The sequence below is a fragment of the Felis catus genome, chromosome X, assembly GCF_018350175.1.
Source record: "Felis catus isolate Fca126 chromosome X, F.catus_Fca126_mat1.0, whole genome shotgun sequence".
Lineage (NCBI taxonomy): Eukaryota > Metazoa > Chordata > Mammalia > Carnivora > Felidae > Felis > Felis catus.
Window position 1 is genome coordinate 87,735,411 of NC_058386.1, and position 26,536 is coordinate 87,761,946.

The 26,536-nt window shown below is 42.0% G+C and overlaps 2 protein-coding genes across 3 annotated transcripts; one reads left to right on the plus strand and one right to left on the minus strand.

Moving 5' to 3' along the window:
- The first annotated feature begins 243 nt into the window (after positions 1-243).
- LOC102902092 (NACHT, LRR and PYD domains-containing protein 12) lies at positions 244-26,536 on the plus strand. The gene is made up of 10 exons (XM_045050389.1): positions 244-4,860; positions 7,204-7,293; positions 15,211-15,381; positions 15,497-15,667; positions 17,851-18,016; positions 18,864-18,955; positions 19,053-19,223; positions 19,529-19,699; positions 19,820-19,990; positions 24,470-26,536. Exons 1-10 carry the CDS (start codon positions 3,371-3,373, stop codon positions 24,549-24,551), a joined length of 2,775 nt encoding a protein of 924 aa, XP_044906324.1. The 5' UTR covers positions 244-3,370; the 3' UTR covers positions 24,552-26,536.
- Positions 10,616-12,598, minus strand: TEX13B (testis expressed 13B). 2 transcript variants are annotated; one of them, XM_019824143.3, is made up of 3 exons: positions 12,492-12,598; positions 11,485-11,930; positions 10,616-11,341 (listed from the first exon to the last, which is right to left on the minus strand). In XM_019824143.3, the coding sequence occupies exons 2-3, from the start codon at positions 11,896-11,898 to the stop codon at positions 10,649-10,651; spliced, it is 1,107 nt and encodes a 368-aa protein (XP_019679702.1). In that variant the 5' UTR covers positions 11,899-11,930; positions 12,492-12,598; the 3' UTR covers positions 10,616-10,648. The 2 variants fall into 2 exon arrangements, with proteins under 2 accessions (XP_019679702.1, XP_019679701.1); XM_019824142.3 differs by having other exon boundaries at positions 11,443-11,930.

The window sequence follows — 26,536 nt, forward strand, 5'->3', positions numbered from 1 at the left end:
AACGTTTTTTATTTATTTTTGGGACAGAGAGAGACAGAGCATGAACGGGCAAGGGGCAGAGAGAGAGGGAGACACAGAATCGGAAACAGGCTCCAGGCTCTGAGCCATCAGCCCAGAGCCCGACGCGGGGCTGGAACTCACAGACCGCGAGATCGTGACCTGGCTGAAGTCGGACGCTCAACCGACTGCGCCACCCAGGCGCCCCTCACTCTTGCTTTTAAAAGGTGTGCAAGTACTAAAAACCTATAGGAATGTGGAGGCTGTGTGTGTATGTGTATGTGCGTGTGCATGTGAACACATTCACATGTGCCTTCATTTGTGTATTTCTACCTATAAACCTATATATGTGTTTGGAATGAACGTATGTGTATATGTGTTCAAATTGTAGATCATTGTATGTATCCATCACACTAACATCAGCAATGCCTTATTCTTTCTCATTAACAAGTTAAGTTCAACAGAAGCTCCAACAGAGGCAATAGGCTAATGTTCAATGGAAAGAAAAATACCTAAAACAGTCACTTCAGATAATGTATGAGCCTTTAAGTTAATGCCTAAAATTTTTCTTACAGAGCATATAAATGTAAATGTTTATACCCTCAATATATATCTGAGAAGGTCTTACATTTTACTTTACATTGGACATTAGTTATAACTTTGTGGGTGAGTCAGAATAGATGTGAGATGACTTTCTTCCTTGTATTTCTGTCTGGGGAACAGCATGAATGGCTGTAGCAGTGTGGGTAAATTTTTGTATATTTCATGTTTTGATGTGAAGGTGTATTTGTGCTTCTGTTAATCTCAACTCTTTCCTCCCACAGCTGCTTCAAATTCTCAGGCTTCATTGTCATGGAAGGAGCTCATAGGTAGATGTCTTCTCTCTTTTACTCTTTTTGTTTTGTGAAAAGTGCCTCCTATGAACCTGGCTTCTCATCCCTATTCCACTCCTATTCTTTCCCTGTATTCATTAAGCAGCAGCCTTTTTTTTTTTTTTTTGGTAGTATCTATGAAGCTCCAAACTGTTATAACAAATAGGAATTTTATATCAGATAGAATAGGTAATGGAATACCAGGAGGACCTCTGATGGTGGTCAGGCACCAGATGTACAGAATTTTAGATGCACAGGCTAGAATAGACCTATCCAATTCTGGAGTGATCTAAATTGAGGCCATTATGATAGTGGGCCAAATCAAGCCAGGGGCCTATTTTTATAAATAAAGTTTTAGTAGAACCAGCCATGCCCATTCATTTACATATTATCTATGGCTACCTTCTAGCTAAGATGGCAGAATTGAGTAGCTGAAACAGAGACCCAAAAGCCTAAACTATTTACGGAATTTTACAGAAGAAATTTGCTAACAGTTATCTAGATCAGCATTCCCCAAAGCAGTTCTACAGAGCACTATTGTCCAGGAGAAAATAACTTTGCTTTTGGGAAAGGGTTATATAGTCATTTTAGACCAGAAAATGCTGGATTAAACCAAGTTAAACAGCCTTTTTTTTTTCTTTTTTTACTATAGGTCATTTCAGATCCTTTCACATGCTACATGCGTTGAGAAACTCTAAAAGGAGATAGAGGGTGTATTCCCTTTAACTTATTTGACCACTGGACTTCTTTTCCACAGCTTTCTTACTAATACCTTGCAAAATCGTGTTCAAAGGAACACTTATTTGAGAAATGCTAACTTAGACATTCACTTGACAGAAGTTTGAACTTGATAACTGACTCCTTGGATTATTTTTCTAGTTGCATAAAGTGAAAAACTATGTAATATAGTATTTAAGCATATGGACTATGGCTTTAGACAAACCTTAATCTTAAGTAAGTCTCTATCACTTACTAGCTGTTGAACTTTGGACAAATTATCTAATGCGATAAGCAGGACTGACTACATAATTGATGGGCTATGCTACAAAATGAAAACACAGGACCCCTTGTTCAAAAAGTATTAAATCCAAGATAGCGACAGCAGAGCATTATACCAATGGGCCCTTCTGAGCACAAGACCTGTGTGCAGATTGTATATGCATGAACTTATAACCCTGGTAACAAATTTCAGTTTCCTCAACTATAAAATGTGGATAATACCTACTTCATGGGATTATTGCAAGAATTCAATCAGAAATATATATAAAGAGCCTAGTAAAATATCTGGCACAGAATAGGCAGTAATAAATGACTTGTTTTTAATTCAAAAGTATTTATAGCCATATTCAGTAACCTATTTGTTGAGTGTCTACTATGTGCCAGGCACCACACTAGGTACTTAGGATATTATGGTGAAGAATACAAATAAGGTCCCTGTCTTCATGTAGATTATTGTTTAGTGGGAAAGACAGATAAAAAATAAACAATTGTTAATTATGATAAGAGCTATAAAGTGAAAACAAGGTGCTGGGAAAGGAAATAATAGAGAGGATCTGCTTTAAATTGGGTGGTCAAGCAAGTCCTCTTCTAGGAAGTAATGTTTAAGTTGAGATCTGAAGGATAAAAAAAAAAAAAAAAGCTCTCCATGGAAATAGCAGAAAGGGTGTTCCAGGCAGAGAGAAAAGCTACTAGAAAGGCCCTGAAGTGGGAAAGAACATGGCATTTGTGAGAAACTAAAAGTAAGCTAGTGTGTCTTTAGGGACTGAGAAGGTGAGTGATTTGTGGCACACCTTGTAGGGTAAGGTTTTGGATTTTATACGAAGTGCAATGAAAAGCTTTTGAAAGATTTCAGGTATGGTAGTCACATGATGTAATTGATATTTTTAGAAGATCATGTTGGCTGCTGTGTGGAGAGGAGCCATAGATAAGCTAGAGTAAATGAATAGTAGGAGTCTATTTCTTTCTCCAGGAAACAGTTAGTAGTACCTTGTATTTGGTTGGTATTTGAGAATGTAGTGATAAATAAGTGTATTGAAGGCTTATGATAGGCCTTGTTAATTGATTGGATGTGGAGGATTCAAGGGGAAAAAATAAATAAAGAATGGCTCCTAATATTTTTCTGGGCAACTGGGTGACATCATTTGATTGAGATGACATGCCTGCGGAGGGTTTTTTTTTTGGGGGGGGGGAGGGCACCCACACAGAAATCCAGAGCTCAGGTTTAGGCATGTAAAATAAGATGTCCAAGTGGAGATGGTGATATTAGTTATAGCTGTTGTTTTGTATTGTTGTCTAGGATTCCGTGATTACTAACTCTTGGTGTCACCTCATTAGATTCCCGGGAAATATTTAGAAAACATCTGAAAGAAAAATACCTAAACATAGGAGTCCATAAATGTTATCATGGCAATCACATAGAGTCACGGCTGCTTCTTGTAAAAGAACATGGTATATCAGAAAAGACGCCATGTGGGATTCCTCAACAAGATAATTTTATTGATATGGGACATGTATTTGATCCTGACGAAGAGGGCTGCAGCTCATCCCAAACTGTGGTGCTTCAGGGATGTGCTGGGATTGGGAAAACAGCTGTGGTGCACAAGTTCATGTTTGACTGGGCAGCAGGAATGGTTACTCCAGGAAGGTTTGACTCTCTCATCTATGTAAACTGCAGAGAAATAAGCCATATTGCTAACCTTAGTGCTGCTGACCTAATCACTAACACTTTTCAAGATATAGATGGACCAATCCTGGACGTTATTCTTGTGTATCCAGAGAAGCTTCTTTTCATACTTGATGGATTTCCTGAGCTCCAGCATCCTGTAGGTAACCTGGAAGAGGATCTTAGTGCTAACCCCCAGGAGCAGAAACCAGTAGAGACCCTCTTACATAGTTTTGTGAGGAAAAAACTGTTCCCTGAATCCTCCCTGCTGATAATTGCCCAGCCTGCAACCATGAAGAAGCTCCACTCTCTGTTAAAACAATCTATCCAGGCCGAGATCATTTGGTTTACAAATGCTGAAAAGAGAGCATATTTCTTGAGTCAGTTTTCAGGTGCTAATGCAGCAATGAGAGTCTTTTATGAGCTGCAACAAAATCAAAGCCTTGACATTATGTCCTCTCTTCCCATCATCTCCTGGATGATCTGTAGTGTCCTGCAGTCACAGGAAGATGGTGACAGGAGTCTTATGAGGTCACTTCAGACCATGACTGATGTGTATCTGTTTTACTTTTCCAAGTGCCTCAAAACCCTTACAGGTATCTCAGTGTGGAAGGGACAAAGTTGTCTGTGGGGCCTTTGCTCTTTGGCTGCAGAGGGACTACAGAACCAACAGGTCCTATTTGAAATCCATGACCTCAGGATACATGGGATAGGGGTATATGATATCAATTGCACTTTTCTAAATCACTTTTTGAAAAAATCTGAAGGAAGTGTCAATGTCTACACTTTCCTTCACTTCAGTTTCCAAGAGTTCTTGACTGCTGTGTTCTATGCCCTAAAGAATGACGGCAACTGGATGTTTTTTGATCAAGTGGGGAAAACGTGGCAAGAAATATTCCAACAATATGGGAAAGGGTTTTCATCATTAACGATACAGTTCTTGTTTGGCCTCTTACGTAAAGGAAAGGGAAAAGCTGTGGAAACTACTTTTGGAAGAAAAGTCTCCCCAGGACTTAGAGAGGAATTATTGAAATGGACTGAGAAAGAAATAAAGGATAAATATTCTATGTTACAGATTGAGCCAATGGACTTATTTCATTGTTTGTATGAGATCCAGGAAGAAGAATATGCAGAAAAGATAATTGGTGATTTACAATCAATTATATTGCTTCAACCTACCTACACAAAAATGGACATTCTGGCTATGTCATTCTGTGTAAAAAGCAGTCACAGTCATCTGTCAGTGTCTCTGAAGTGTCAGCACCTAATTGGATTTGAGGAGGAAGAGCAAGCCTCTGCATTCATGACACCAGTCTTTACACTTAATCAGTGAGTATATTAATGTCTTTTCTCCAATGTTTTGGCCTTCAGAAATCATGGGCTTTCTTGTTTATTTCAAGTATTCAGGCACACGATCATTTCTGGTATTGTCAATAAATAAAATGAATCATCTCCACTTTCTATATTTTATGTCAGTCAACCCAGTAAGGATTTATTCAATATATATCACATATTAGACACTAGACTAAGTAGACAGTAAGGGAACGTTAACAATTCTGAGCACTTATTATGTATTAGGCACTGTGCTAGCCACTGTGTGTGTGTATGTGTGTGTATATATATTAGTCTTCACTGTTACCTTGTGAATGTACTTTATAATTATAAAAGTGTTATGAGCATGTAAGTCATCAAGATTATCATTGAGGACTCTACTATTTTGGTGTTGATGACTGCTATTCTGGAAAAGGTGGTAAACTTAACATTGAATTGGTCATCACTCTCCTCTACATATACTTCATCACTGAGGCCTCAGAGAGCCTCAGGTTAGTAAGGGACAGAATTGTACTCCTGCATATATTGCTGTGAATCCTGGGCTTTTTCCACCGGGCTTCCACCTTCACAAAGGGTTCAAAGAGGCTTAGGTAAACCACTTATTTCATATAGATTCTGTATATTGCAAAATACAGTTCTATTGACTTATTGACCTGTGTTGTTGTACCTTAGTTGTACGACCAGCTGAGAGGTAGGGGACCTTGAGAAGAAGAGAGTGGGCAGAAGGCTCTACTTAAGAAGTGTTAACGCGAGTCTTTTCTCTGATAGTTCTATTTCCTCAGTGGGAGTAGCATAGAGGTAGAAATGAGTGTGGGGTAGGTGTGTTTGAGGGAAGTGGGGAGGGGAAGGGAAGTGCAGCAAGAGTGTTTGGGACTAGAGTGGAAGGAGTAGGAGAGGTTACATGGACTTGGAATTACCAAGGACCTTGGCTACAATGTCTTGATAAATTCAAGACCACTTCAACTGTATATTATAAAGTAAAATGATGAATAAATGCATTGAGAACTTTTAAACACTGGTGGAAACAAAGAGAGGCTTCTGGTTCATTCTAGATTTCCAGAAAATCAGCCTTAAATGGAGTCCCTACCCCAGCCCTATTGCCTTTATCAAGGGGCTTAAACTTTCTTCAAAACTTACCCCAAAATATTCTTTTCACAAGCATGTTGACAGAGAGTTCACTATTGTACTGTTTTAGGTTTATTTTGTTGTTCAAGTGTAATTAACATACAGTGTTATATTAATTTCAGGTGTACTATATAGTGATTCAGTGATTCTGTACATTTCTCAGTGCTTGTCAAGATAAGTGTGCTCTTCATCCCCTTTATTTATTTCACACATCTCCACCCACCTCCCCTCTGGCAACCACCAATTTGTTCTCTGTATTTAAGAGTCTGTTTATTTTTTGTCTCTCTTTTTTTTGTTCATTTGTTTTGTTTCTTAAATTCCACATATGAGTGAAATCATGTGATATTTGTCTTTCTTGGACTAATTTCTTTCACTTAGCATTATACCTTCTAGATCCATCTATGTTGTTGCAAAAGGCAAGATTTTATTCTTTTTTTATGGTGGAGTAATATTCCATTGTGTATGTATATATATATATATACATACATATATATATGTATTGTTTGTATATATATATATATAAATACACATACACACACATACATACACACACACACCACATCTCTATCCATTCATCTATTGATCTACACTTGAGTTGCTTTCATAATATGTCCATTGTAAATAATGCTGCAATAACCATAGGGGTGCATATATATTATCAAATTAGTGTTTTTGTTTTCTTTGGGTATTCCTCAAAAAAATTAAGCATAGAATTATGTTTAACATATGAACATTTGAACTTTTTTAGTTCAAAACATATGAACTTTTCTAGTTTTTAATGATTATTCTATTAATACTGACAACCAAAATATAGTTATAGTGTAGATAGCTTGGGCAACTCACTTGACTTCTCTGAGCCATCTGCAAAATGATGATTATGATATCCATCATTGTGTTAGGGACCAGATAAGATAATTTTATATGTAAAGTGCTTACCTTGGTGCCTGGCACACAGTAACATGGCTTGTGCTTTGAAGTCAGACAGATCTGAGTGCTGACCTCCATTCTATTCCTACCTATGTGACCTTAGGCAAATATCTTAACTTTTTTTTGCCTTAATTTCCTTATCTGCAAAATGGGATAATACCTCCTAAGGACTTTGGAAGAAGTAAATGAATACTAGTATGGTAAACAGAAGCCAAAGTAAGCCTTTTACTTAAAATTTTGTTCTTAACTGTTTTGTTTTAAATTATTTTTGCTTTCTCATCTTTTTAGGTCCTTCAAGCTACACAATTTGCCAGTGTCTCGGCTACACTTGCTCTGCCAAGCACTACGTAATCCATGCTGTAAAATCAAAGACCTGAAGTAAGTTGAACTTTGCTTTAAACACTTAGGTATTTGTAAGGTAGAAACTGGATTGCTAGAAATTGTACCCCCAGCTGATGGGACCTGCAAACAAAATATAACTAGTGCTCAGCTTCTCCATAGCAGAACAGCAAATGATAAGATATGCTACAAACCTAGAAGGGGTAGAGAGTCAGGCACAGATCCCTGTCAGCCCCTCCAGCCTCTGTCCCTTTTGTATATGCTATTTTTGCTGTAGGGAGTGGATGGCAGTCTATAACATCTAAGAGATCTGTGTCTGTGCCCCTCCTGGACCTACCCTCTTCTCCTTCCAGATCCAACTGTCCTCTTCCTTGGTTTTCTTTCAGTTGGGTCCTGTCCCACTCCATGCAGCTCAGTGATCTTTTTCTCTCCCTCCATGCCTCACCTCCATCCCCTGCTGTTATTCCCCAAAGTGCCATTGCTCAGAAACTCCCCACCCACCACGCTGCCTTCCATTCTGTGCTCACTCTCAGGTATCTTGTCTCCTTCACTCCACATCTCAAGCACACAGGCACGAGCTCCCTTGTTTCCAGACCCCTCACCACACAGATCAGTGTCTGTTCTCCTTCCTTCCCTCCTGTCCTAGAGGAAGAGTTGGCCTTTCAAACCTCCCCAAGCAAGTAAATTCACTTTTTTTTATTTTTAAGCATTTAATTATTTCACTTTACACAACACAGAAGTATATAAAGATATAAAAGCCCTCCACCCTACTGTCCCATACCCCACCCCACCTTATACCCCAACATCCCCACTCCTGCTTACCATGCCCTGACCATACCTCCCTAGGTAACACCTTGTTTGCTAAATATCTTTCCAGACCTTTTTTTCTATGCCTTTTCAAACATCAATGTGTAAAATAAGGCACATATAAACCTATTATATATATATATATATATATATATATATATATATATATATCCATCCTGCATATGCAGTTACAGAGCTTTGGGGGTTTTGTTTCACACACACAAAAAACTGGCCGTCATATTTTATTTTTTATTGAATAATACAATGGACATGCCTCCCAATGTGGTAAGCAGGGTCTCTCTCTTGTGTGTTGTATGTTTTCAAGCTTTCTTCAGTTGTCTCCTTCCCCGTGGTTCAAGTTTCTCCCATATTAAAAGGAACCCTCTCTCAGCCATGTACCCCATTCCTTCCTTTTACTGCTAGGAGTTCTTGAAGAGCCCCCCTGCCTGCACTTCCTCAATTCCCATTTACTCCTCAGTCTTTGTGGTTTGGGTTCTACCCCTCCCTGGCCCAGATCTGTTCAAAGATCGAAATAATACCAGATCCAATGAATACTTTTCAGTTCCTACCTTAGGGCCTCCCCTGCAGCCCTGGGCACTGCTGAGAATGCTCTCCTTGCATCTCTCTTCCCACTGTCATGACTACTCCTAAGGACCTTGTCACTTCTATGGTTCCCAGCCAGTGGCAGTTTCACCCTCCAGTGGACGTGTGGCAATACCTGGAGACATTTTTGCTTGTCACAACTTGGGGAGTGGGTGCTACTGACCTCTAATGTGCAGAGGTCAGGGATTCTGTCAAACATCCCGCAGTGTACTAGACAGCCCCCTGCAACAAAGAATTATTGAACCTCAAGTGTGAGTAGTGCTGAGGCTGGGAAACTCTGTCTTAGAAGAATATAAACAAGCCCAAAGATATTCCTGAAAATGCAGGTTAGGGATCTTGCCCCCAATCCTGATGGTTGTCCACACCTGCCCCAATAGGAGACAGCCCAAAGTCCTATCCAAGAGCTATGGCGATGAACCAAGGCCATTATAGCTTCAGGCTCTATGTCTGTAGTCCCTGGGTGATGTCCAGGGCTCCTCCAGTTTTCTTACTCTGTTCCAGGTGTGACACCTCATGATCCTTCTACCTGTGGGCTAATCCATACATTTAGTCTCCCTCAACACCACTTAGAATCTTGAGAAAGGAAACACAAACCATCCTCTCCCCTTCTCTTTTCCCAGTTTACCCCCTCCCTCTAGACATTGATTTCCCATTGGGATATGTTTTATTTCATTTATGAATTCACTGAGACCTTTGTAACCAGATCCCCCCTCCCACTATTATTCTGGCAGTGGGTTTGGGGAGAGAATTGCTCAGGATAGCACCACACTTTGGTCCATAAACTAGACCAGCAAACCCACTAGGCACTATCATTTGCTGACTCACCTCCTTGGAAGTGGTAGGGGTTCCCTGTTCAGATCTGTCTGTCCCCAGTTCTGCCACTGGGGACTAGGGAAGATTCTCATGTTTTGGGGCTATACAGCCATAGCAGTTGTCTGCATCTGGTGCTGGTGTCCTCTGTATGTCCTGCTGGTGATTTCATCAGTCCTGAGGGATTTCATCTTAGGGGTGGCAAATCTCTGCTGTGTTGTAAGCCCAGGGTTAACCCCAGGCCTATTTTGATGGTTTCTCATGATATAACTTGATCAGAACACGAACAAGCTTCCTGTCCAGTTCATTCCGGGAGACTCTTGGGATATAGGAATCCTCACTACCTGTAACTCTCTGATACTCCTCCCCAGCCAGTGTTGACATTTTTCTTGGATGATCTGTGGTTTGTGACTGCTCTTCTTGGTGCCAATTTCTGACCTGGAAATAATCTGGTTACCCAGAGCAGGAACCCACTCAACTTAACTTAAAGGGTATCTGTGTGGATTGGATTTTCATGCAGCACAACTGTAGAAAGACCACCACTGTCTCCATCTCTGGGGTTACAAGATCAACTCCTGTGCTTTCTCTATGCCTTATCTGCTCCCTGGGATCTGATTCTGCTATCCTCTAAGACACTTGGCTTCTATAAAGCACACAGTTCTTCTCTCTGACAGCCGGGGCCAGTCCTTGGCTGTGGCCTCGGCATTCATGACTCTGACCTTGGCCCCAACTCCAAATAACCCACTGCTTTCTTGCCCAATACCACTCTGTGAAATCTGCCTCTCTGTTCGAGAACCTGTTTGGCTAAGGATGGGTCAGATGTCCACTCCTCCCATCATATACAGCCTAGGTGGGGAGATGGGTGGATTGTCATATACATGGCTGCTCATGTCCACTAGATACTAGGGCTTAGGAGTAAGAACAAAAGCTACGGTGCTTCTGGGGTATGGAACACTAATGCTCTGGAATACAAAGGGGGTCATCAAAACATGTCTCTCCTTGTCAATCTACACCTTCTCCACTTCCCACCCCACCTCCCTCCCATTCCTTTAGCCCCATTCTCCCACTTATCCCCTTCCCCACTCCACCCAGTCCCCTCCCTCACCTTTCCCCCATCCCTCAAAAATTGATTTTCCACTGGTATAGGTTTCTGTTCTATTTAACATTTCTTAATTTACTGAGGGCTTTGCAGCCAGATTCCCCTCCCACAGCGGAAGCAAATTTCCCTCCTTGAAAAATTCACAGCTTTACACCAAGGGCAGTCCCAATCCCCAGGTCTGCGAAATATGGGAGGTCTTCTATGCTGATAGGGATCAGAGTCTCTCCTGTCTCTTTGGGATTCTTGAGGGGCTTTTCCCTGGGACCCCACATTAGACCTCACACTAACCTCAGAGGGCCTCCAGTGGGGCGATGTCTGAACTGGATTTCCTACAGTGAGTGGTGTTGCTGGTGGGACTGGTGTGGGCGCAGGTGGGAAGGGGGAAAAGGGACAGGCGTAGGAGTATGTGAATGAGGCAGGGAGCTGGACAGGAAGGGGTGATGGTGTGACTGTGGCCCTAGGCTTGATGGTCCCAGAGAAATAAAACATGGCTGTTTCCACTGACTTAACATCTCCCTTCCTCTGCCCACTGGCGGTGTAATTTTTCCGCTCCACAGCTCCAAGCAGGTGCATGCGGCCTCCACCTGGCTCCTTTGCAGCTTCTGCGCCTTCTGCATTCTTCTGTCCTCTTCTTCCTCTTCCTGCAGTGCCCGTAGAAGGAGTAGAAGTGGCAGCAACTCCCGCCTCCTCTACCTCACCTGCTCCTTCTGTCCTTGTGGCCAGGCCTAGCTCCTCTGAGACCTGGACCTGCTTCTGCAGAGACTGCAGCTGTGGGAGAAAAGTGGGCAGTGTTGAGACCCATTCTGGGGGTGGTGAGGGGATGGGGCAGGGAGATAGGGCAGGGATCAAGCAGAGATAATCTTTAAGACCTGGAGGAGCTTCCACTTCAGGAAATCCCGTTCTGTCTGTACCTCTTCCAGGTTGGCCTGGGCCATCTGTGGCTGGAAGGCTGCCTCTTTGTGCTCCATCTCCTGCTGTGTAGTGAACTCCTTTAGGTCTGAGGCCAAGGTCTGTGCAGTGGTCTTATGCAGTTTGGCGAAGTCATGCAGCCAGTGTACCCTGTGCTTGTGTAACTGGCCCTGCCTGCAGGCAAAGCGCACACCTAGGGCCAGGCTGCTCCAGGCACAGGCCTCTTTGGCCTCACTGGACACTGTGCTGTCTTCCAGGATGGCCCTGAGTTTGTCCTCCACCTCCTCCCAGGGCAAGGATGTATTCTCCAGGTAGAACTCTGGGCCTTTTGTATGCCCAGCCATCTTCTCATTGATGAAGGTTACCACTTTGCTGTGCTGGAACCCACCACTGGGGTCGTCGGGTTTCAAGGCCATGATGACTGAGAACCTTAGGGGTTTGGCTGGCCCTGCAGAAACGAACAAACCAGTTGTCCCGTAGACCCCCCTTGCCCCTCTCCCCTTGTCCCCCTTCCCCTCCCTCTTTATCCCCCTTCCCTTCCTCCCATCCAGCCTTGCCCCCCTCCTCCCCCTTGCCCCCCTCCTCCCCCTTGCCCCCCTCCTCCCCTGTCCTGCCCTCTTGTCCCCCCGCCCCCTGTCCCACTCCCTCATCCTACCCCCTCCCCTGACCCGCCACCTCGTCCCTACCCCACCCTGCTTCCCCATCCCGCTGCCCCCCCCCCGTCCTGCCCCCTTATCCCCCCCTGCCCCCGTCCCACCCCTCCCCCATCCTGCCACATTGTCCCCACACACCCACCCCACCTCCGCCTCCCTTGTCTGGTCCCCTTGTCCCCCTTTCTCCAGTCCTGCCCTCTCGTCCCCTCCCCCACCCCGTGTTTCCAACCATCTGTTTGCCCTGCCCCTCCTCCCTCAGACCCTCTGAAAGGTCCACTGACTGGTTTGCCCCACCCTAGTACACCTCCAGCCAGGGCCAGATGGGGTGCAGGCTAACCATACCTAACCATACCTACCTAATAAGCCCAAGCAAGAGGGTACTTTTCCCTCGAAGGGCTTGAGAAAAAGGAAGTCTTGGGGCCAATTCTGGAATCTTGTACTCTGGGACTGTTCCAACTTCCAGTGATAGTGGGGGTGGGAGGGAATGTGAGAGGAAGGTTCTGTCCCAACTCCAGGACATAAGAGGACCTGCTATATTGTTGAAAGTCCTTGAAAGCCGGAAATAGCAGGAGTGGTTAGAAAAGACTTAGAATCAAGAACGTAAAGGACTTGTAATCAAATACAAGAAGTTATGCCCACCCCACCATAATGCTTTGTCCCACACCAGGGGGCCTGTCCCTCCTAGAGATGGAATTTTCTAGAACAAGAGGCAGCCCCAATCCCCCAGTGGCCTTCTGAATGCCTTGGAGGAAGAATGTGGAGCTAGGGAACAGCTTCATTGCCCATTGGCCCAGCACTGAATATTGTAGTGACCCTAAATGGTCATAAATCTTGGCTGCTTCACCCCCAAACCATGTCTTGAATCTGTCTACCTTTGCTGCCCCCACCATCGTAGGTCAGCTACCCCTACCCTATTTCTTCCCTGGACTGCAGCCCTCTGATATCTGGTCTGTCTCCTGCTTCCTGGCATTAGAGGGATATGACCATCTCACTTTAAATCTCCACTGACTTTCCGAAGCCTTCTGTATAAATCAGACAGACTTCAGGTTTAGTCCTGAAGTCCTTTGCCACTTACTATATGACTTTCTGCTGTAAATGAATCTTAGTTTCTATCAATGGGCCTACTGCAAGGACAAATGACAAAGTACATTGTAAACTTGATGTAATTTTTTCTATGATCACATTTTTGTAAAATAAAATCTGTGTGTGTGTCTGTATGTTTCTATGATCTTGGAGAAAGGAGTGGGAGGGTATACACCAGACTCTTAACATTGGTTATCTCTGGGAGGTGGAATTGGAGAGGAGGTTTGGAAAAAGGTTTTATCTTTTTTAAAACAATTTTTTGGCATTTATTCATTTTTGAGAGAGAGAAAGGCAGTGTGAGCAGGGGAGGGGCCGAGAGAGAGAGGGAAACACAGAATCAAAGCAGGCTCCAGGCTCTGAGCTGTCAGCACAGAGCCTGATGTAGGGCTTGGACCCATGAACCGGGAGATCATGACCTGAGCCAAAGTCGGATGCTTAACTGACTGAGCCACCCAGGTGCCCCAAAAAAGTTTTTATCTTTTTAAAATACATCTTCCTATGATTTCACTTGTTACAAAGAACATATGTATGCATGCATTAAAAACCTGGAAATTCGTGTGCCAAAATTTTAACAGTGGTTATTTTGGGGTTATAGGAATATAGTACTTAAAAAAACTTTATTCTTTACGTTTTTCTCTATCATAGAAATTGTTTATAGTAAGCATATATTATGTTTTTAATTTTTAACTACTCTTTGATAACTTATGATCATTGTAAATACATTTTAAATACCTATAAAGTAAATGTCTCCCTGTAATCTCACCCTTTCCCAACCTAGAAGATAACCACTGTTAATAATTTGATATATATGTGTCTGTGTGTGTGTGTGTGTGTGTGTATATATATATATATATATATATATATATATATACATATATATCCTTCTAGTCTTTTTTTTTTAATGTTTATTTACTTTTGAGAGAGAGAGAGTGTGAGTGGGGGAGGAGCAGAGAGAGAGGGAGACACAGAAACTGAAGCAGGCTCTAGGCTCTGAGCTGTCAGCACAGAACCCGATACGGGGCTTGAACCCACGAACTGTGAGATCATGACCTGAGCTGAAATTGGACGCTTACCGACTGAGCTACCCAGGCGCCCCTGTCCTTCTAGTCTTTTAAAATAGGCCATAGCAAATACAATTGACCCTTGAACAACAGGGAGTTTGAACTGTGGAGGTCCACTTATATGTGGATTTTTTTAAAAATAAATTCAGAGTAGTACTATAAATGTATTTTCTCTTATGATTTTCTTAGTAACATTTTCTTTTATCTAGTTTACTTTATTGTAAGAATATAGTATGTAATATATATATATAACATACAAATACATGTTAATTGATTATTGTTAAGGTTTCTGGTCAATAATAGGCTATTAGTAGTTAAGTTTTGGGGGAGTCAAAAGTTGTAGTCAAAAGTTTTCAACTCTGTGGAGGTTGAAGCCCCTAATCCCCTGAGTTGTTCAAGGGTCAGCTGTAATTGGAAGTTTCTCAAACAAAACATCCTCTGTCTTGTCTCTGGCCTTTGCATCTCTTGGCCTTTGCACTGGCTGCTCCATGAGTGGATTGTCCCTCAGCCCTTCCTCTTCCTCCTGCTTCCATTCTCTTCATCCAGCTGTTCAATTTCTCTTCCCCCTTCACAACAGCACTCAAGTATTTATTTTTTTATAAATATTTCTTGATCCTCCAAGCCCCACCCCAAGCTAGGTTGAATTGTACTACCTTTCTGTGTCCCCATGATACCTTATGCATACCACTTGAAGTACTTTTCACACTGTATCCATGGTTTTCTAATTTTTTTGCCCCATTAACTGGACATTCTTGAAGGCCAAGTTGGGGTCTTCATTATTTTTGTGTTTTTAGCATTTGGCACAGTGGTAAGCACCCAATAAATTGTTGAGTGGATTGAAAAAATTCATTACATCAATAAGGTACAAACAGGTACCTTTAAGGGGAGTCCTATTTTCTTTCTTCTCTGAAATATCTTTTTCTCCACACAGACTGATTTTCTGCCACCTCACAGCTTCTTGTGGTAGGGACCTCTCTTTAGTATTTGAAACTAACCAGTATTTGACAGATTTGGAATTTGTAAAAAATACCCTGGAAGATTCAGGAATGAGGCTTCTGTGTGAAGGATTAAAGCAGCCAAACTGTGTCTTACAGACATTGAGGTAACTGATAGCAGGAGATTTTGTTTTCTCTGTTCATACCATTTTTTGTCAATTTCTGTTTGCATGTGGGGAGAGCATGAACAAGATGATGAGGTCATTCTTCTTTTCTCTGAAGGTTGTACCGATGCCTTATATCTCCTGCTTCTTGTGGGGCACTAGCAGCTGTTCTCAGCACCAGTCAGTGGCTCACTGATCTGGAATTTAGGGAAACAAAATTGGAAGCTTCAGCTCTGAAATTGCTCTGTGAAGGCTTAAAAGATCCAAATTGCAAATTACAGAAGCTCAAGTAAGTTGTAACTGTTAGTTTCCTTACTGCAAGAAAATAATTTAAATATGCAACTCAAAATGGACATTTTGTGATCAAAACATTTCAAAGAGTCATGGAGAGGAAGAATAAAAAGTGACAGTCCCTAAAATTGTTTCTATGCAACAAGTTTAGGAAGAGAATTTTCATTGTAAGTAACAATAACATCAATGACTATAATAATAACCCACACTTACTGAACAGTTACTTTGTGCTAACCATTGTGCTGAGTGCTTTGTATCCACTATTTCCTTTAATTATTATCCCCATTTTAGCAGATGAGGAACTGGAGACCTAAGATCATAAGACTAAATAACATGGTAAAGGCACAATTCAAAACTGACATGTGTTTGACTTCAAAGTCCATGGTAATGATTTTAATAAAAAATTTATCATATACATGTTAGGGTTCTCTAGAGAAACAGAACAAATAAGATATATACAAAATATGCAATTGACTCTTGAACAATATGGAGGTTGGGGTGCCACTCCTACCCCCGCCAGTTGAAAATCCACATAGAACTTTTGACCTTCCAAAAACTTAACTACAAATAGCCTACTGTTGACTGGAAGCCTTATTGATAACATGAACAGTCAACTAACACATTCTGTATATATGTACTATATGCTGTATTAAAACAAAGTAAGCTAGAGGAAAGAAAATGTTAAGAAAATCATAAGAGAAAAATACGTTTACAGTACTATACTGTATTTATCAAAAATTCGTGTTTAAGTGAACTTGTGCAGTTCAAACCTGTGTTGTTCAAGGGTCAACTGTATAGAGAGATTTATTCTAAGGAATTGGCTCATGTGGATTATGGTGGCTGTCAAGTTCAACATCTGCAAAGTAGGTCAGAAGGCTAGAGACACAAGGAAGAGCCAACGTTGCAGCTTAAGTCTGAAGGCATTCTCCTGGGAGAATTCTGTCTTCTTCCCAAGGAGGTCAGTCTTTTTCTAGAAAACCTTTCAACTGATTAGATGAGGCCCATCCAAACTATGGAGGGTAAATTACTTTACTCAAAGTCTACTGATTTCAATACTAATCTCATATAAAAAGGACCTTTCCAAATACATCTAGAATAATGTTTGACCAAATGTGTGGACATATGACCCAGCCAACTTGAGGCATAAAATTAACTATCATAATATATATGTGGGTTTTTAAAGGCAAAACCTCTTTAGCATTGAAGCTTTAAAAAATCCACTTTGAAACTTTTTTTTTTCTGGCAGAATGCCTCTATTTAAAATTTCTAAATTGGGGAGATACAGACATGTGTACTTATAAGCCCTCCTTCAAAGCTAAGGTTGGAGCCTGGTAACTCAAGAGAAAATTGAGGACTCAAAAATTGTAGTGTATATCATAGAAATTTTTTTAAATGTTGGAAGAAAAAGTTGATGGGAAATAGTTCAAGAAATTAAACTACTTAATATGGAGAAACAAAGATTTAGAAGACAGGAAGGTTGGTAAAAACCACTCTTCATCCCAAACAAGGAATATCATGTGGAGGATAATGATGGGCTGGGTCTCTGTAAGGATGGAAAATTAATTAATAATGGACTTAAAATTTTTTTATGTTTCTTTATTTTTGAGAGAGAGAGAGAGGCAGAATGTGAGCAGGGGAGAGGCAAAGAGAGAAGGAGACACAGAATCCAAAGCAGGCTCCAGGGCCCCAGCTGTCAGCACAGAGCCTGACATAGGGCTCAAACCCACGAGCCATGAAATCATGACCTGAGCCAATATTGGATGCTTAACCGACTGAGCCACTCGGGCACCCCGATAATGGACTTTTAGATCAGAGGCAAGATCTTTTGACTATGAAGCTTATTAAGGATATTATAGTACCCCCCCCCCCCCGGGATTTGAGAGAAACTGTAAGATAGAATTATAAATTCATGCAGGGAGTTAAAATAAGATTAGGTTGCCCTGATATTTCCTCCCAATACTTTTTTTGAGGGGCAGTCAACACTTACTGAATTCCTACTGGGGGACACAGTATTGTGGGAGCAATGTATAACTCTTTCCTCTGGAGGTTGTGACATACTCAAGGTTGGCAGTCTTGTATGGGTAGGCCTTTATTTTCTCTGCTCATGAGGTATTGTGGCAGGGGGTGAGTAGGATGGTAAAACAGCCAGTTTTATCTCTGTTCATCTTTCTTTCTCTCCAGGTTGTGTGCTAGCTTTCTCCCTGAAAGCTCAGAGGTTGTTTGCAACTATCTTGCCTCTGTTCTCATTTGCAATCCAAACCTCACTGAGCTTGACCTGAGTGAAAATCCCCTGGGGGATACAGGGGTGAAGTATCTTTGTGAAGGTCTCAGACATTCCAACTGTAAAGTGTAGAAACTAGAGTAAGTTTCTTAGAACTGTCTGGTAGCATCTTATGACTATTGAATTTGTCAAGTGCCTGCTGTGTGCCAAGATCTATGCTTGGTGCTTGGCAGAAGTTATTTCATCTAATTCACTCTTTCCAATAACCTTAAAAAATGGATTTGTATTTCCATTGTACAGATGAGGAAATTGAAGATCACAGGGAAAAGTGATTTGTCCAAAGTCACAGCACACAAAAGTGGTATGGTCAGGATGTGACTCTAAAATCTGATCATGGGGAAAAGTGACTTGTCCAAAGTCACAACACTCAAAAGTGGTATAGTCAGGATGTGACTCCAAAATCTGTGTCCAAATCTCATGCTCTTTCCATTATATTACCATCTTGCATGCTTACAGGAATGCCACTACTTAAATATTAATTCTATAAAGAACACCTACTATGCACCCAACACTGGACTAGATGTAGGTAGTTTTGTCAGAAGGACAAGTGACAAGGCTGCCCTTAAGGGCACACAGATATGAAACAATTGGAGAACAACACAGTTCATTCAATGTGTAATGAAGTGCCCAACACTGTGGAATCATTTAGAAATGCCAGATGAGCCCAAGGAAAGGTAGGAGGTCCCTATGAGCTGGAGACCTCAGGAGGAGTCTTTGTGAAGGAGCTGCACTAGGAGCTGGAACTTGAAGGATGGCTAGAACTTAGTTATATGGGGAGGCTAGGAAAAGCTAAATGCAGCAGTGGCTGATTTTTCTTCTTTTTCTCTTGGTAGCTTGAGCACATGTTACCTAACAGATGCTAGCTGTATGGAGCTCTCTTCTTTCTTGCAAGTGAGTCAGACTCTAAAATGAGTTGTTTGTGTTCGCCAATACCCTAGGGGACATAGGAGTACAGCATCTCTGTGAAGGTCTGCAGCATGCACAGGGTATAATCGAGAGTCTTGTGTAAGTGTCTACTTATCCTTGTTCTCATGGGCCTTGGCATTTGAAGTTCAGTGAGACTCTATGGTTAACAGCCACCTTGGTATCCCCATTCCTCCAGGCTTTCCCAGTGTTCCCTTTCTGCGGCTTGTTGTGAGTCCCTCGCCCAAGTCCTGAGCTCCACCTGGAGCCTGATAAGGCTGCTTCTAATTAATAACAAAATTGAAGATTTGGGACTGAAATGGCTGTGCGAAGGATTAAAACAGCCTGACTGTCAGTTAAAGGATCTGGCGTAAGTATCATGGACTATAGCCACAGGCTGAGTTTCCTGATGTTTCAGCAACTCTTAAAATTAAATGAGTATTTTTTGGCCTGGTGATTGAATCTCCAAGGAAGCAATAATTGAAGATCCAAATAATTCGGGGGGGAATAAATGTTCCTCTACTCCACAATCTCCGCTTGGACCTGGCCCAGGGGATTTTTTTTTACACGACACTCTGAGTTTCTAATGTGTTTTTCCAGTGGGCAAATAGAATTTCTAAAGTGACTCAGTGCAGATGAAATGATGCCAGCCTTCTCTACCTTACTTCCCGGCAGACTGTGGACCTGCCACCTGACTGGAGAGTGTTGTCAGGATTTTTGCAATGCACTCTACACCAATGAGTACCTCAGAGACCTTGACCTCAGTGATAATGCCTTAGGGGATGAGGGTATGCAGGTGCTGTGCGAAGGGCTGAAACACCCCTCCTGTAAACTACAGACCTTGTGGTAAGTGCACAGGGACCCTTTATTCACCAGGCTCTTGTTCCAGGCTATATATGAAATGGAGGGTCTTTTTGGAACTTGGGATAAAACTTATTTCTTCCTCAAATCCCTAATCCTCCTTAGGTTAGCAGAATGTCATCTCACAGATGCGTGCTGTGGAGCCCTTGCCTCTGTCCTCAACAGAAATGAGAACCTGACACTGCTAGACCTAAGTGGAAATGACCTCAAGGATTTTGGAGTGCAAATGCTGTGTGATGCACTGATTCAGCCAATATGTAAACTACAGACATTCTAGTAAGTTAATGTGGTGGGAGAAGTGGGAGGGAGGGGGTCAAGGCAGACATGTTGGGTTTGACCATAGGCTACTGCAGTGGGGAAAGAAGAACTGAGAGCAAGCCATGCCGAGGCAAAATATCAAAGGAAGTGAAATTACCAGTAGGCCTCCTCCTTGGACACGGGGCCAAAGAGAGAGGCAGAGAACAGGCAGCACTGGCTCTCACTGCTAAGAAAAGCAGCATGGTGTAGGAAAAAGAGTATCAAATCTAGATTCTTTTAGGTCTGGCTTAAATACTAGGTTTAGCATCTACTAGCTACATACCCATGGTTACCTAACCTCCCTGCACTTAAGTATCCTTGTCTGTAAAATGGAGCTAATACTAGTACTTGACTATCTGGTGTTGACATGGGGATTGAATGAAGTGAAACATTAATTATAAATGCACCCAGTACAACCTTTGGCACATAGATGGTGCTCCATAAATGTTAGATTCTTTCCATTTTCTCTTCTAATACTTGCTAGAGGTCTTAATGTTTACATTTGAGAGTCTTCAAGACTCAAGGAAATGAAGCTATAATGATGCAATGATAGGAAGTAGAGGTCTTGACCCTTTCTGGTCAATGTCCATCTGCCAGCTCAGCAGGCTGGCATTGACACACAAAGTCATTCTTAATTAGGATACAGCTATGCTGTGCTGGCAGCTAACCAGTGACCAAACAGCCATTCATTTCTGGAATTCAGAACTGGAACACATAATGGAAAATAAAGGCCGAGTGCAAAAATTCCACATTCAAGGCCAATTTGATGGATTGAAGCATAAATGCAAACAACATAAAGGCCTGATTACAAGTATGGCTGAAACAGAAGCTGGTTCTCTACTAGCAAAGTGAAGTATGTTAGTTTCAAAGGCTTGAAAGTGTGGTGATTACTGCCCAGAAAGGGGGAGTTACTCACAACATGATAAGCGTCAGGGATTTAGGGACCTTCAATGGTGTCTTTCTCAAAAGAAATAACTGCAGCCTATATTGTTAGCAGGTTGGAATAAGCTTAATGACCAATCCTAATGTTTCCTTAAATATTGAGTAATTTAATGTGGTAGCATTCTATATTGTGTGTGCTTCAGCAATGGTCCTAAGTGACAGCAAGGAGAATTTTTTTTTTGTTGTGATGGCATGCCATTATTTGCTTTTTTATTGTAAATTGTTATGCTGTTTCCTGTATCTCTTGCTCTTTGCCTTTTAACCAATGTGCTTCCATTGTGTTTTCATGCCAGCCTTCAAACCTTTATAACTTGTCGATCAATAAGTTGATAACAGTGGGCAATAATAGCTCAGAATACAAAACAAAGGACCCACACACGCACACACACACACATACACACACACACAGAATAGACACCATTCACTGACCTCAAATCAGTTTTGAATGTTAGAGTATATATAAAACAAACAACACTGAAATTAATAGAAATATATACTTATCCACGTAAGGTGAGAGGAAACTATGGATGATTTAATGCTGTGGTAGGATAGAGATGGAGTAAATCCAGGAGAGCCTTCTAAAAGGGGGAAATTCCTTGCAAAGGCTGGAGGAAAAAGGTTATTTTCTAAGAGCTGCTTGAGTGTGAGGCTGAATCTTATTCCTCATTGTATTCTCCCCCTGCCCCAATAAAAAGTTCCTGGCTCATTGCTTTGCATATAGTAAATACATACAGAAGATCAATTAGTAATTTAGAGCATCTAGAGGCAAAGGGACAGTTAATGATATATCCAATAAAGACTATGTGTCTAGACATTCAAAAGGTCAAGGAATAAAAGAGATTGTGGCCTCAGAAGACAGAGCTCACCTTCATTCATTCTACCAGTACTTGCTGAATATGTGCCATGTACCAGGCAAGTGTGCCAGGTGCTAGGAGACAAGAGTGAATAAGACAGGAGACATGATTTGTGCTCTTCAGGGGCCAGTGGGCTTAGTGGTAGAGACAGGCACATAAACTGAATAATGCAATAAGGGGATCGTAAGGTCTTGAGGGAGTCATGGCAGGAGACAACCCACCCAGTCCAAGACAGGCAGGGAAAACTTCTTGGAGGAAGGACCACCTGAGTTAAGTTTCAGGACTATTGCCAAGAGAAATAGTGGTAAGGATGGAGAAGGGTAGTCCAAGCTCAGGAGATGCATGAGCAAGATAGCCAGACAATAAACAGTACAGTTTATGGTTCTTGATAGGGAAATGGGTGGGAAATATCCAAGGAGTTTGCTATTTCTGGAGCATAAAGTGCAAAGCAGAATGTGTCAAGAAGTGAGACTGAGGGGGTAGGTAAGGCCTGTATGCCATATGTGATTAGTAAGACCTGTTAGCAGAATTCTGGGTACAAATTCAGCCCTTGCTCTCGTTCTCTCTCTCTCTCTCTCTCTCTCTCTCTCTCTCTCTCTCTCTCCCTCTCTCCCTATCTCTGATACTCTAGCAGTGGTACATTTTGAGGCCTCTCCTCACGTTTCCAAAATTGGTCCCCAAGGTAGAGCTAGTTTTGCTTCCAAAGTTGGTTGAAGAATCAGTCCACTGCTGCTCCTGTTTCTCGCTGCCACAGGGGGCTTATCCTAAGAACTGAATCTAACCAGTCCCACAGAAGTTTGATTACTAGACTGTGATGCCCTGGCTGGTCTGGATCCCTGCTAGCCATGCAGTGCCATTATACTTGGGCTTTAAGGCTACAGATGTATTAGTCCACACCCAAACATACAGCCATTGTTCTCTAAAGTACTGTATATGTCAGGGTGGTTGGGTCTAGAGGAGCTCCTGGAATCAGCCACAGATACAGATACACACACACACACAATATATATATATATATATATATATATATATATATATATATATGAAACCTGCCCTTGCCCCACAAAGACATAGGCCCTTGAGTTGAGTCAGGGGACCCACTTAAACCTTCTTTCTTCAAGATAATCTTATTTTATGGGCTGTGGCGCCTTTCACTGGCACTGGGTCTTGGATAAAGGCCCCTAGCTCACCCTGATATGTGTTCCTAATTCTAAATTTGGAAAGAAGGGATTGATAATAACTGGTCTCTTAACTCCCAGAAGACCTCTGGGCTTCCTAAGCATATTGGCCTACCTCTTGCCCAACAGTGAGCTCTATACATCAAGAGGTAAGGCAACTTTTGCTAAGTCAGTAAAAAAAAATTCTGAAGGTCTTGTTACACTTTTGTGGCATTAAGTATCTACTTACTGTACAATTTCATAATTAGCATGGTTACTCATTTCACTTTGCTAGATAAAGATTAGCTTCTATCCATTAAAAACTGAAATCTTTACCTCACTACACACTTGAAAGAGCTGTACCTTCTTTTGTAGTCAATGGGTTTTAATCAGGGACACACATATGGAGTTTGCACTGTGGGAAGTTTTCTAGTAGGTGGGCAGTTGGATATAGGAGTGTGCCTTGGAGATGATAGATGAAGCCATGGCAATGGATGAGATCCTCTGGGGAGAGTGAGAAGAGAAGAACCTCTGAGGAACATCTCTGGGGAATTAGCCCTGGGAAATACCAACTTTTTAAGAAGTGGTATGGGAAAGAAAACCTATGGAGTAAACCAGGAGAGAAATGGTGTCCTGGAAGCTATGGGAAAAGTGAATTTCAAGGAAGAAGTGCTCAACAGTATCAAATGCAGCAGAGAGGTTCAAGAGGACGAGTACTGAAACATATATCCATTGGGTTTAGTCATTTGGAGGCCAGAGGGGACTTTCTCAAGGGCTGGTTTAGTGGCATGGTGGGGCCAGAAACCAGACTGCAGTGACTTGAGGATAGGAAGTAAGGAGGGGAGAAGGAGCAGAGACTAATCCTTCAAGAAGTTTGTGAAAAGGAGGGGCACCTGGGTGGCTTAGTTAAGTGTCCAACTTTGGCTCATGTCATGATCTCAGAGTCTGTGGGTTCAAGCCCTGTGTCAGACTCTGTGCCTGTAGCTTGAAGCCTGGAGCCTGCTTCGGATTCTGTGTCTCCCTCTCTCTCTGCCCCTCCCCGAACTTGTGCTCTCTCTCTCTCAAAAAAAATAAACATTAAAAATTTTTTTTTAAAGTTTGTGAAAAGGAGAAGAGATGTAGGGCTATGGCTGGGAAGACTGGTGGAACTGCAGGAAGGAGGGAGAGAGTTGGTCTTTTCCTTTTCTGGCTCGTTGAGGATAGGCAATTCTGTAGTCTGAGTGAAAGCCCATAGAGAGGGAGAGGTTCCATATACAGGAGCAGGAACTAATGGACTGATGCAATGGGGCCTTGGACAAAGTCAGAGAGGGACAAGAGTGAGGGTCCAAGAGGAAGTTTTCTCAAGGAAAGGAGCTAAGGCTAAGGGAGGCAGTTGATGTGGGTGAAGTAACTCAGTGGTGGTGCTATGGAGCAAGTGGAATGGGAATCTTATCCTTGCGGATAGGAAAGCTACTGAAGGCATCTGCTGGCTTGACTTGACACAAGATTCTTTTCATTTTTCATAGCATTGACTCGGATCATTTACATGAAGAAACGTTCAGAAAGATGGAAGCTTTAAAAATGAGCAAGCCTGGAATCACCTGGTAGTTTCCAAGGAAAGCCCCTGAATCAGCTGCATATAGATCCCTCGATCTGCCCCCATCTTTAACAGTTGTGCAATATTCTTGTTCTAAACCTGTTAACCATTGCCAAGGACCCTAGTGTGAAACAAACAGCAGTGATTTCTATTTCTTACATAGAATCATCCACTAAGTAGGATGTGAAAGGCAGAGGCACTTTAGTTCAAATGTCTTCAGCAATAATACCTTACATTTATATGTTGTGTTATAATGTTTACTATGTTCTCACAGAAACCCTCAAAAGTGGGAAGATGAGGCTCAGAGAGGCTGTGACTAGCTCTAGGTCACACAGCTCATTAGTGAGAGAATTGGGACTGGAATCTAGCCAGGTTTTACAATACCCAGACCAGACAGAGAAACAATAGAAAAAGAATGTGAAGGAGTCAACTTAAAGAAACAAGATACTTGAAATGATTAAAGGGCAAGAGAGTATACAAACATATATCTTATGGTGCTGATTTTAAGTAAAACTAATTCACAAAGGAAAGAGTGGAATGAGTTCCATTAATAGGGAAAGGCTTCATGGAGATGCAACTTGATGTGGGCCTTGAGAATGAGCAGGATTGAGATGGGGGGAGATACATAGGCCAGTGGCTGTAAGACTGCAGGCAACAGGGCTGTGTTTGTGAGCCGCTCGCCAAAAGCGCCTAGGGAGAGAAAAATGTTTGCATTAGAGTTTCCTGAGCTGTGGCAGTATCTACATTCTAGCTGAGGGTGTTCTCTAGTTTCCAGGCTCAACTCCTTTTCTGAACTTCTAATACCCCATGTGTTTGTTCTTATTCATGGACTCCTATGGCTGACTCACCCCTCATCCGTGACAACAAATTGCATGGCCTAGCATGGATCCTACACAACCCCATGTTTCTCTCTGCCTAGCTTCTACAAAACACCAGATGAGACAAGTGGAGGAAGGGAATGCCAGGCAAAGAAAATAGCACAAAGTCCATGATATAGGAGTTAATGTGGTATGGGATGGGCAGAAAAGTAGGCTGACCTAATTAAGATACACAGGTGTCTCTGGAAGCTACTTGACTAGCTGTGTGACCCTGAACAAGTCAACTTGGATTGTAACAGTTTCTATTTTCTCATCTGTAAAATGGGGATAACTTCACATTAACCTTATATGGCTGTTGTTCCTGATATGGTGCTGACCCACAGTAGGTACTATAATGGTAGCTATTTGTATGAGTGTGTAAATGTGATACAGCTCAGCTGTGTAGTCTTTGAGCTCCCAGATTTTCCTGCTGTGTAGTCAGTGTTAACTGTGCATTTGCACTAAATGTGTGTGCTGGAGACAGTATATCTAGTGGGGGAAGAGACACATAGTGGGAAGTTACTGCCCGCTAGAGGTCTAGCTGCTCCATGTCCTCGTCCATCATCATATGTTGTTCCTTGCTGCCCTGGGAGATGGTAACTTTCGGTCCGGAGACTACATCTGGCCTGAGATGGTCAAAACAGCACTTTGTTTCCAGTTTTCTTAAGTTCTTTCCTTTTAGTTATTTAAAACTTATTTATTGACAATTATTATGTGCCAGGTTTTGTGCTAAGTATTGGCTTTACAGAGATGAATATGCCTTTTCCTGTGCACATCCCCCTCCATCTTCTCTGACTGCCCTTGTCCCTCTGTCAGTCTGGTAAAAATCTGATAAAACTCAGTCACAGTAAGAACTCAGAAATATAATGTTGAATGAAAGATTGCAGAACTCTGTGTGTGGGTCTTTGTGTGTGTGTCCCATTTGTGTATAAAAGGATAAATACACATGTATGTGTGTGTGTCCAGAATATGTGTGGAAGAATATATACAGGAAATTGCCAATAGGAGTTATCTCTGTTAAGAGGAATTTGGCAAAGAGGGGCCATTTTTATCTATAGCCCTTTGTTCTACTTGATGTTTTTACCATGTGCATGTATTAATTTTATAATTAATAAACTTGATGTTAAAAATAAAACTCA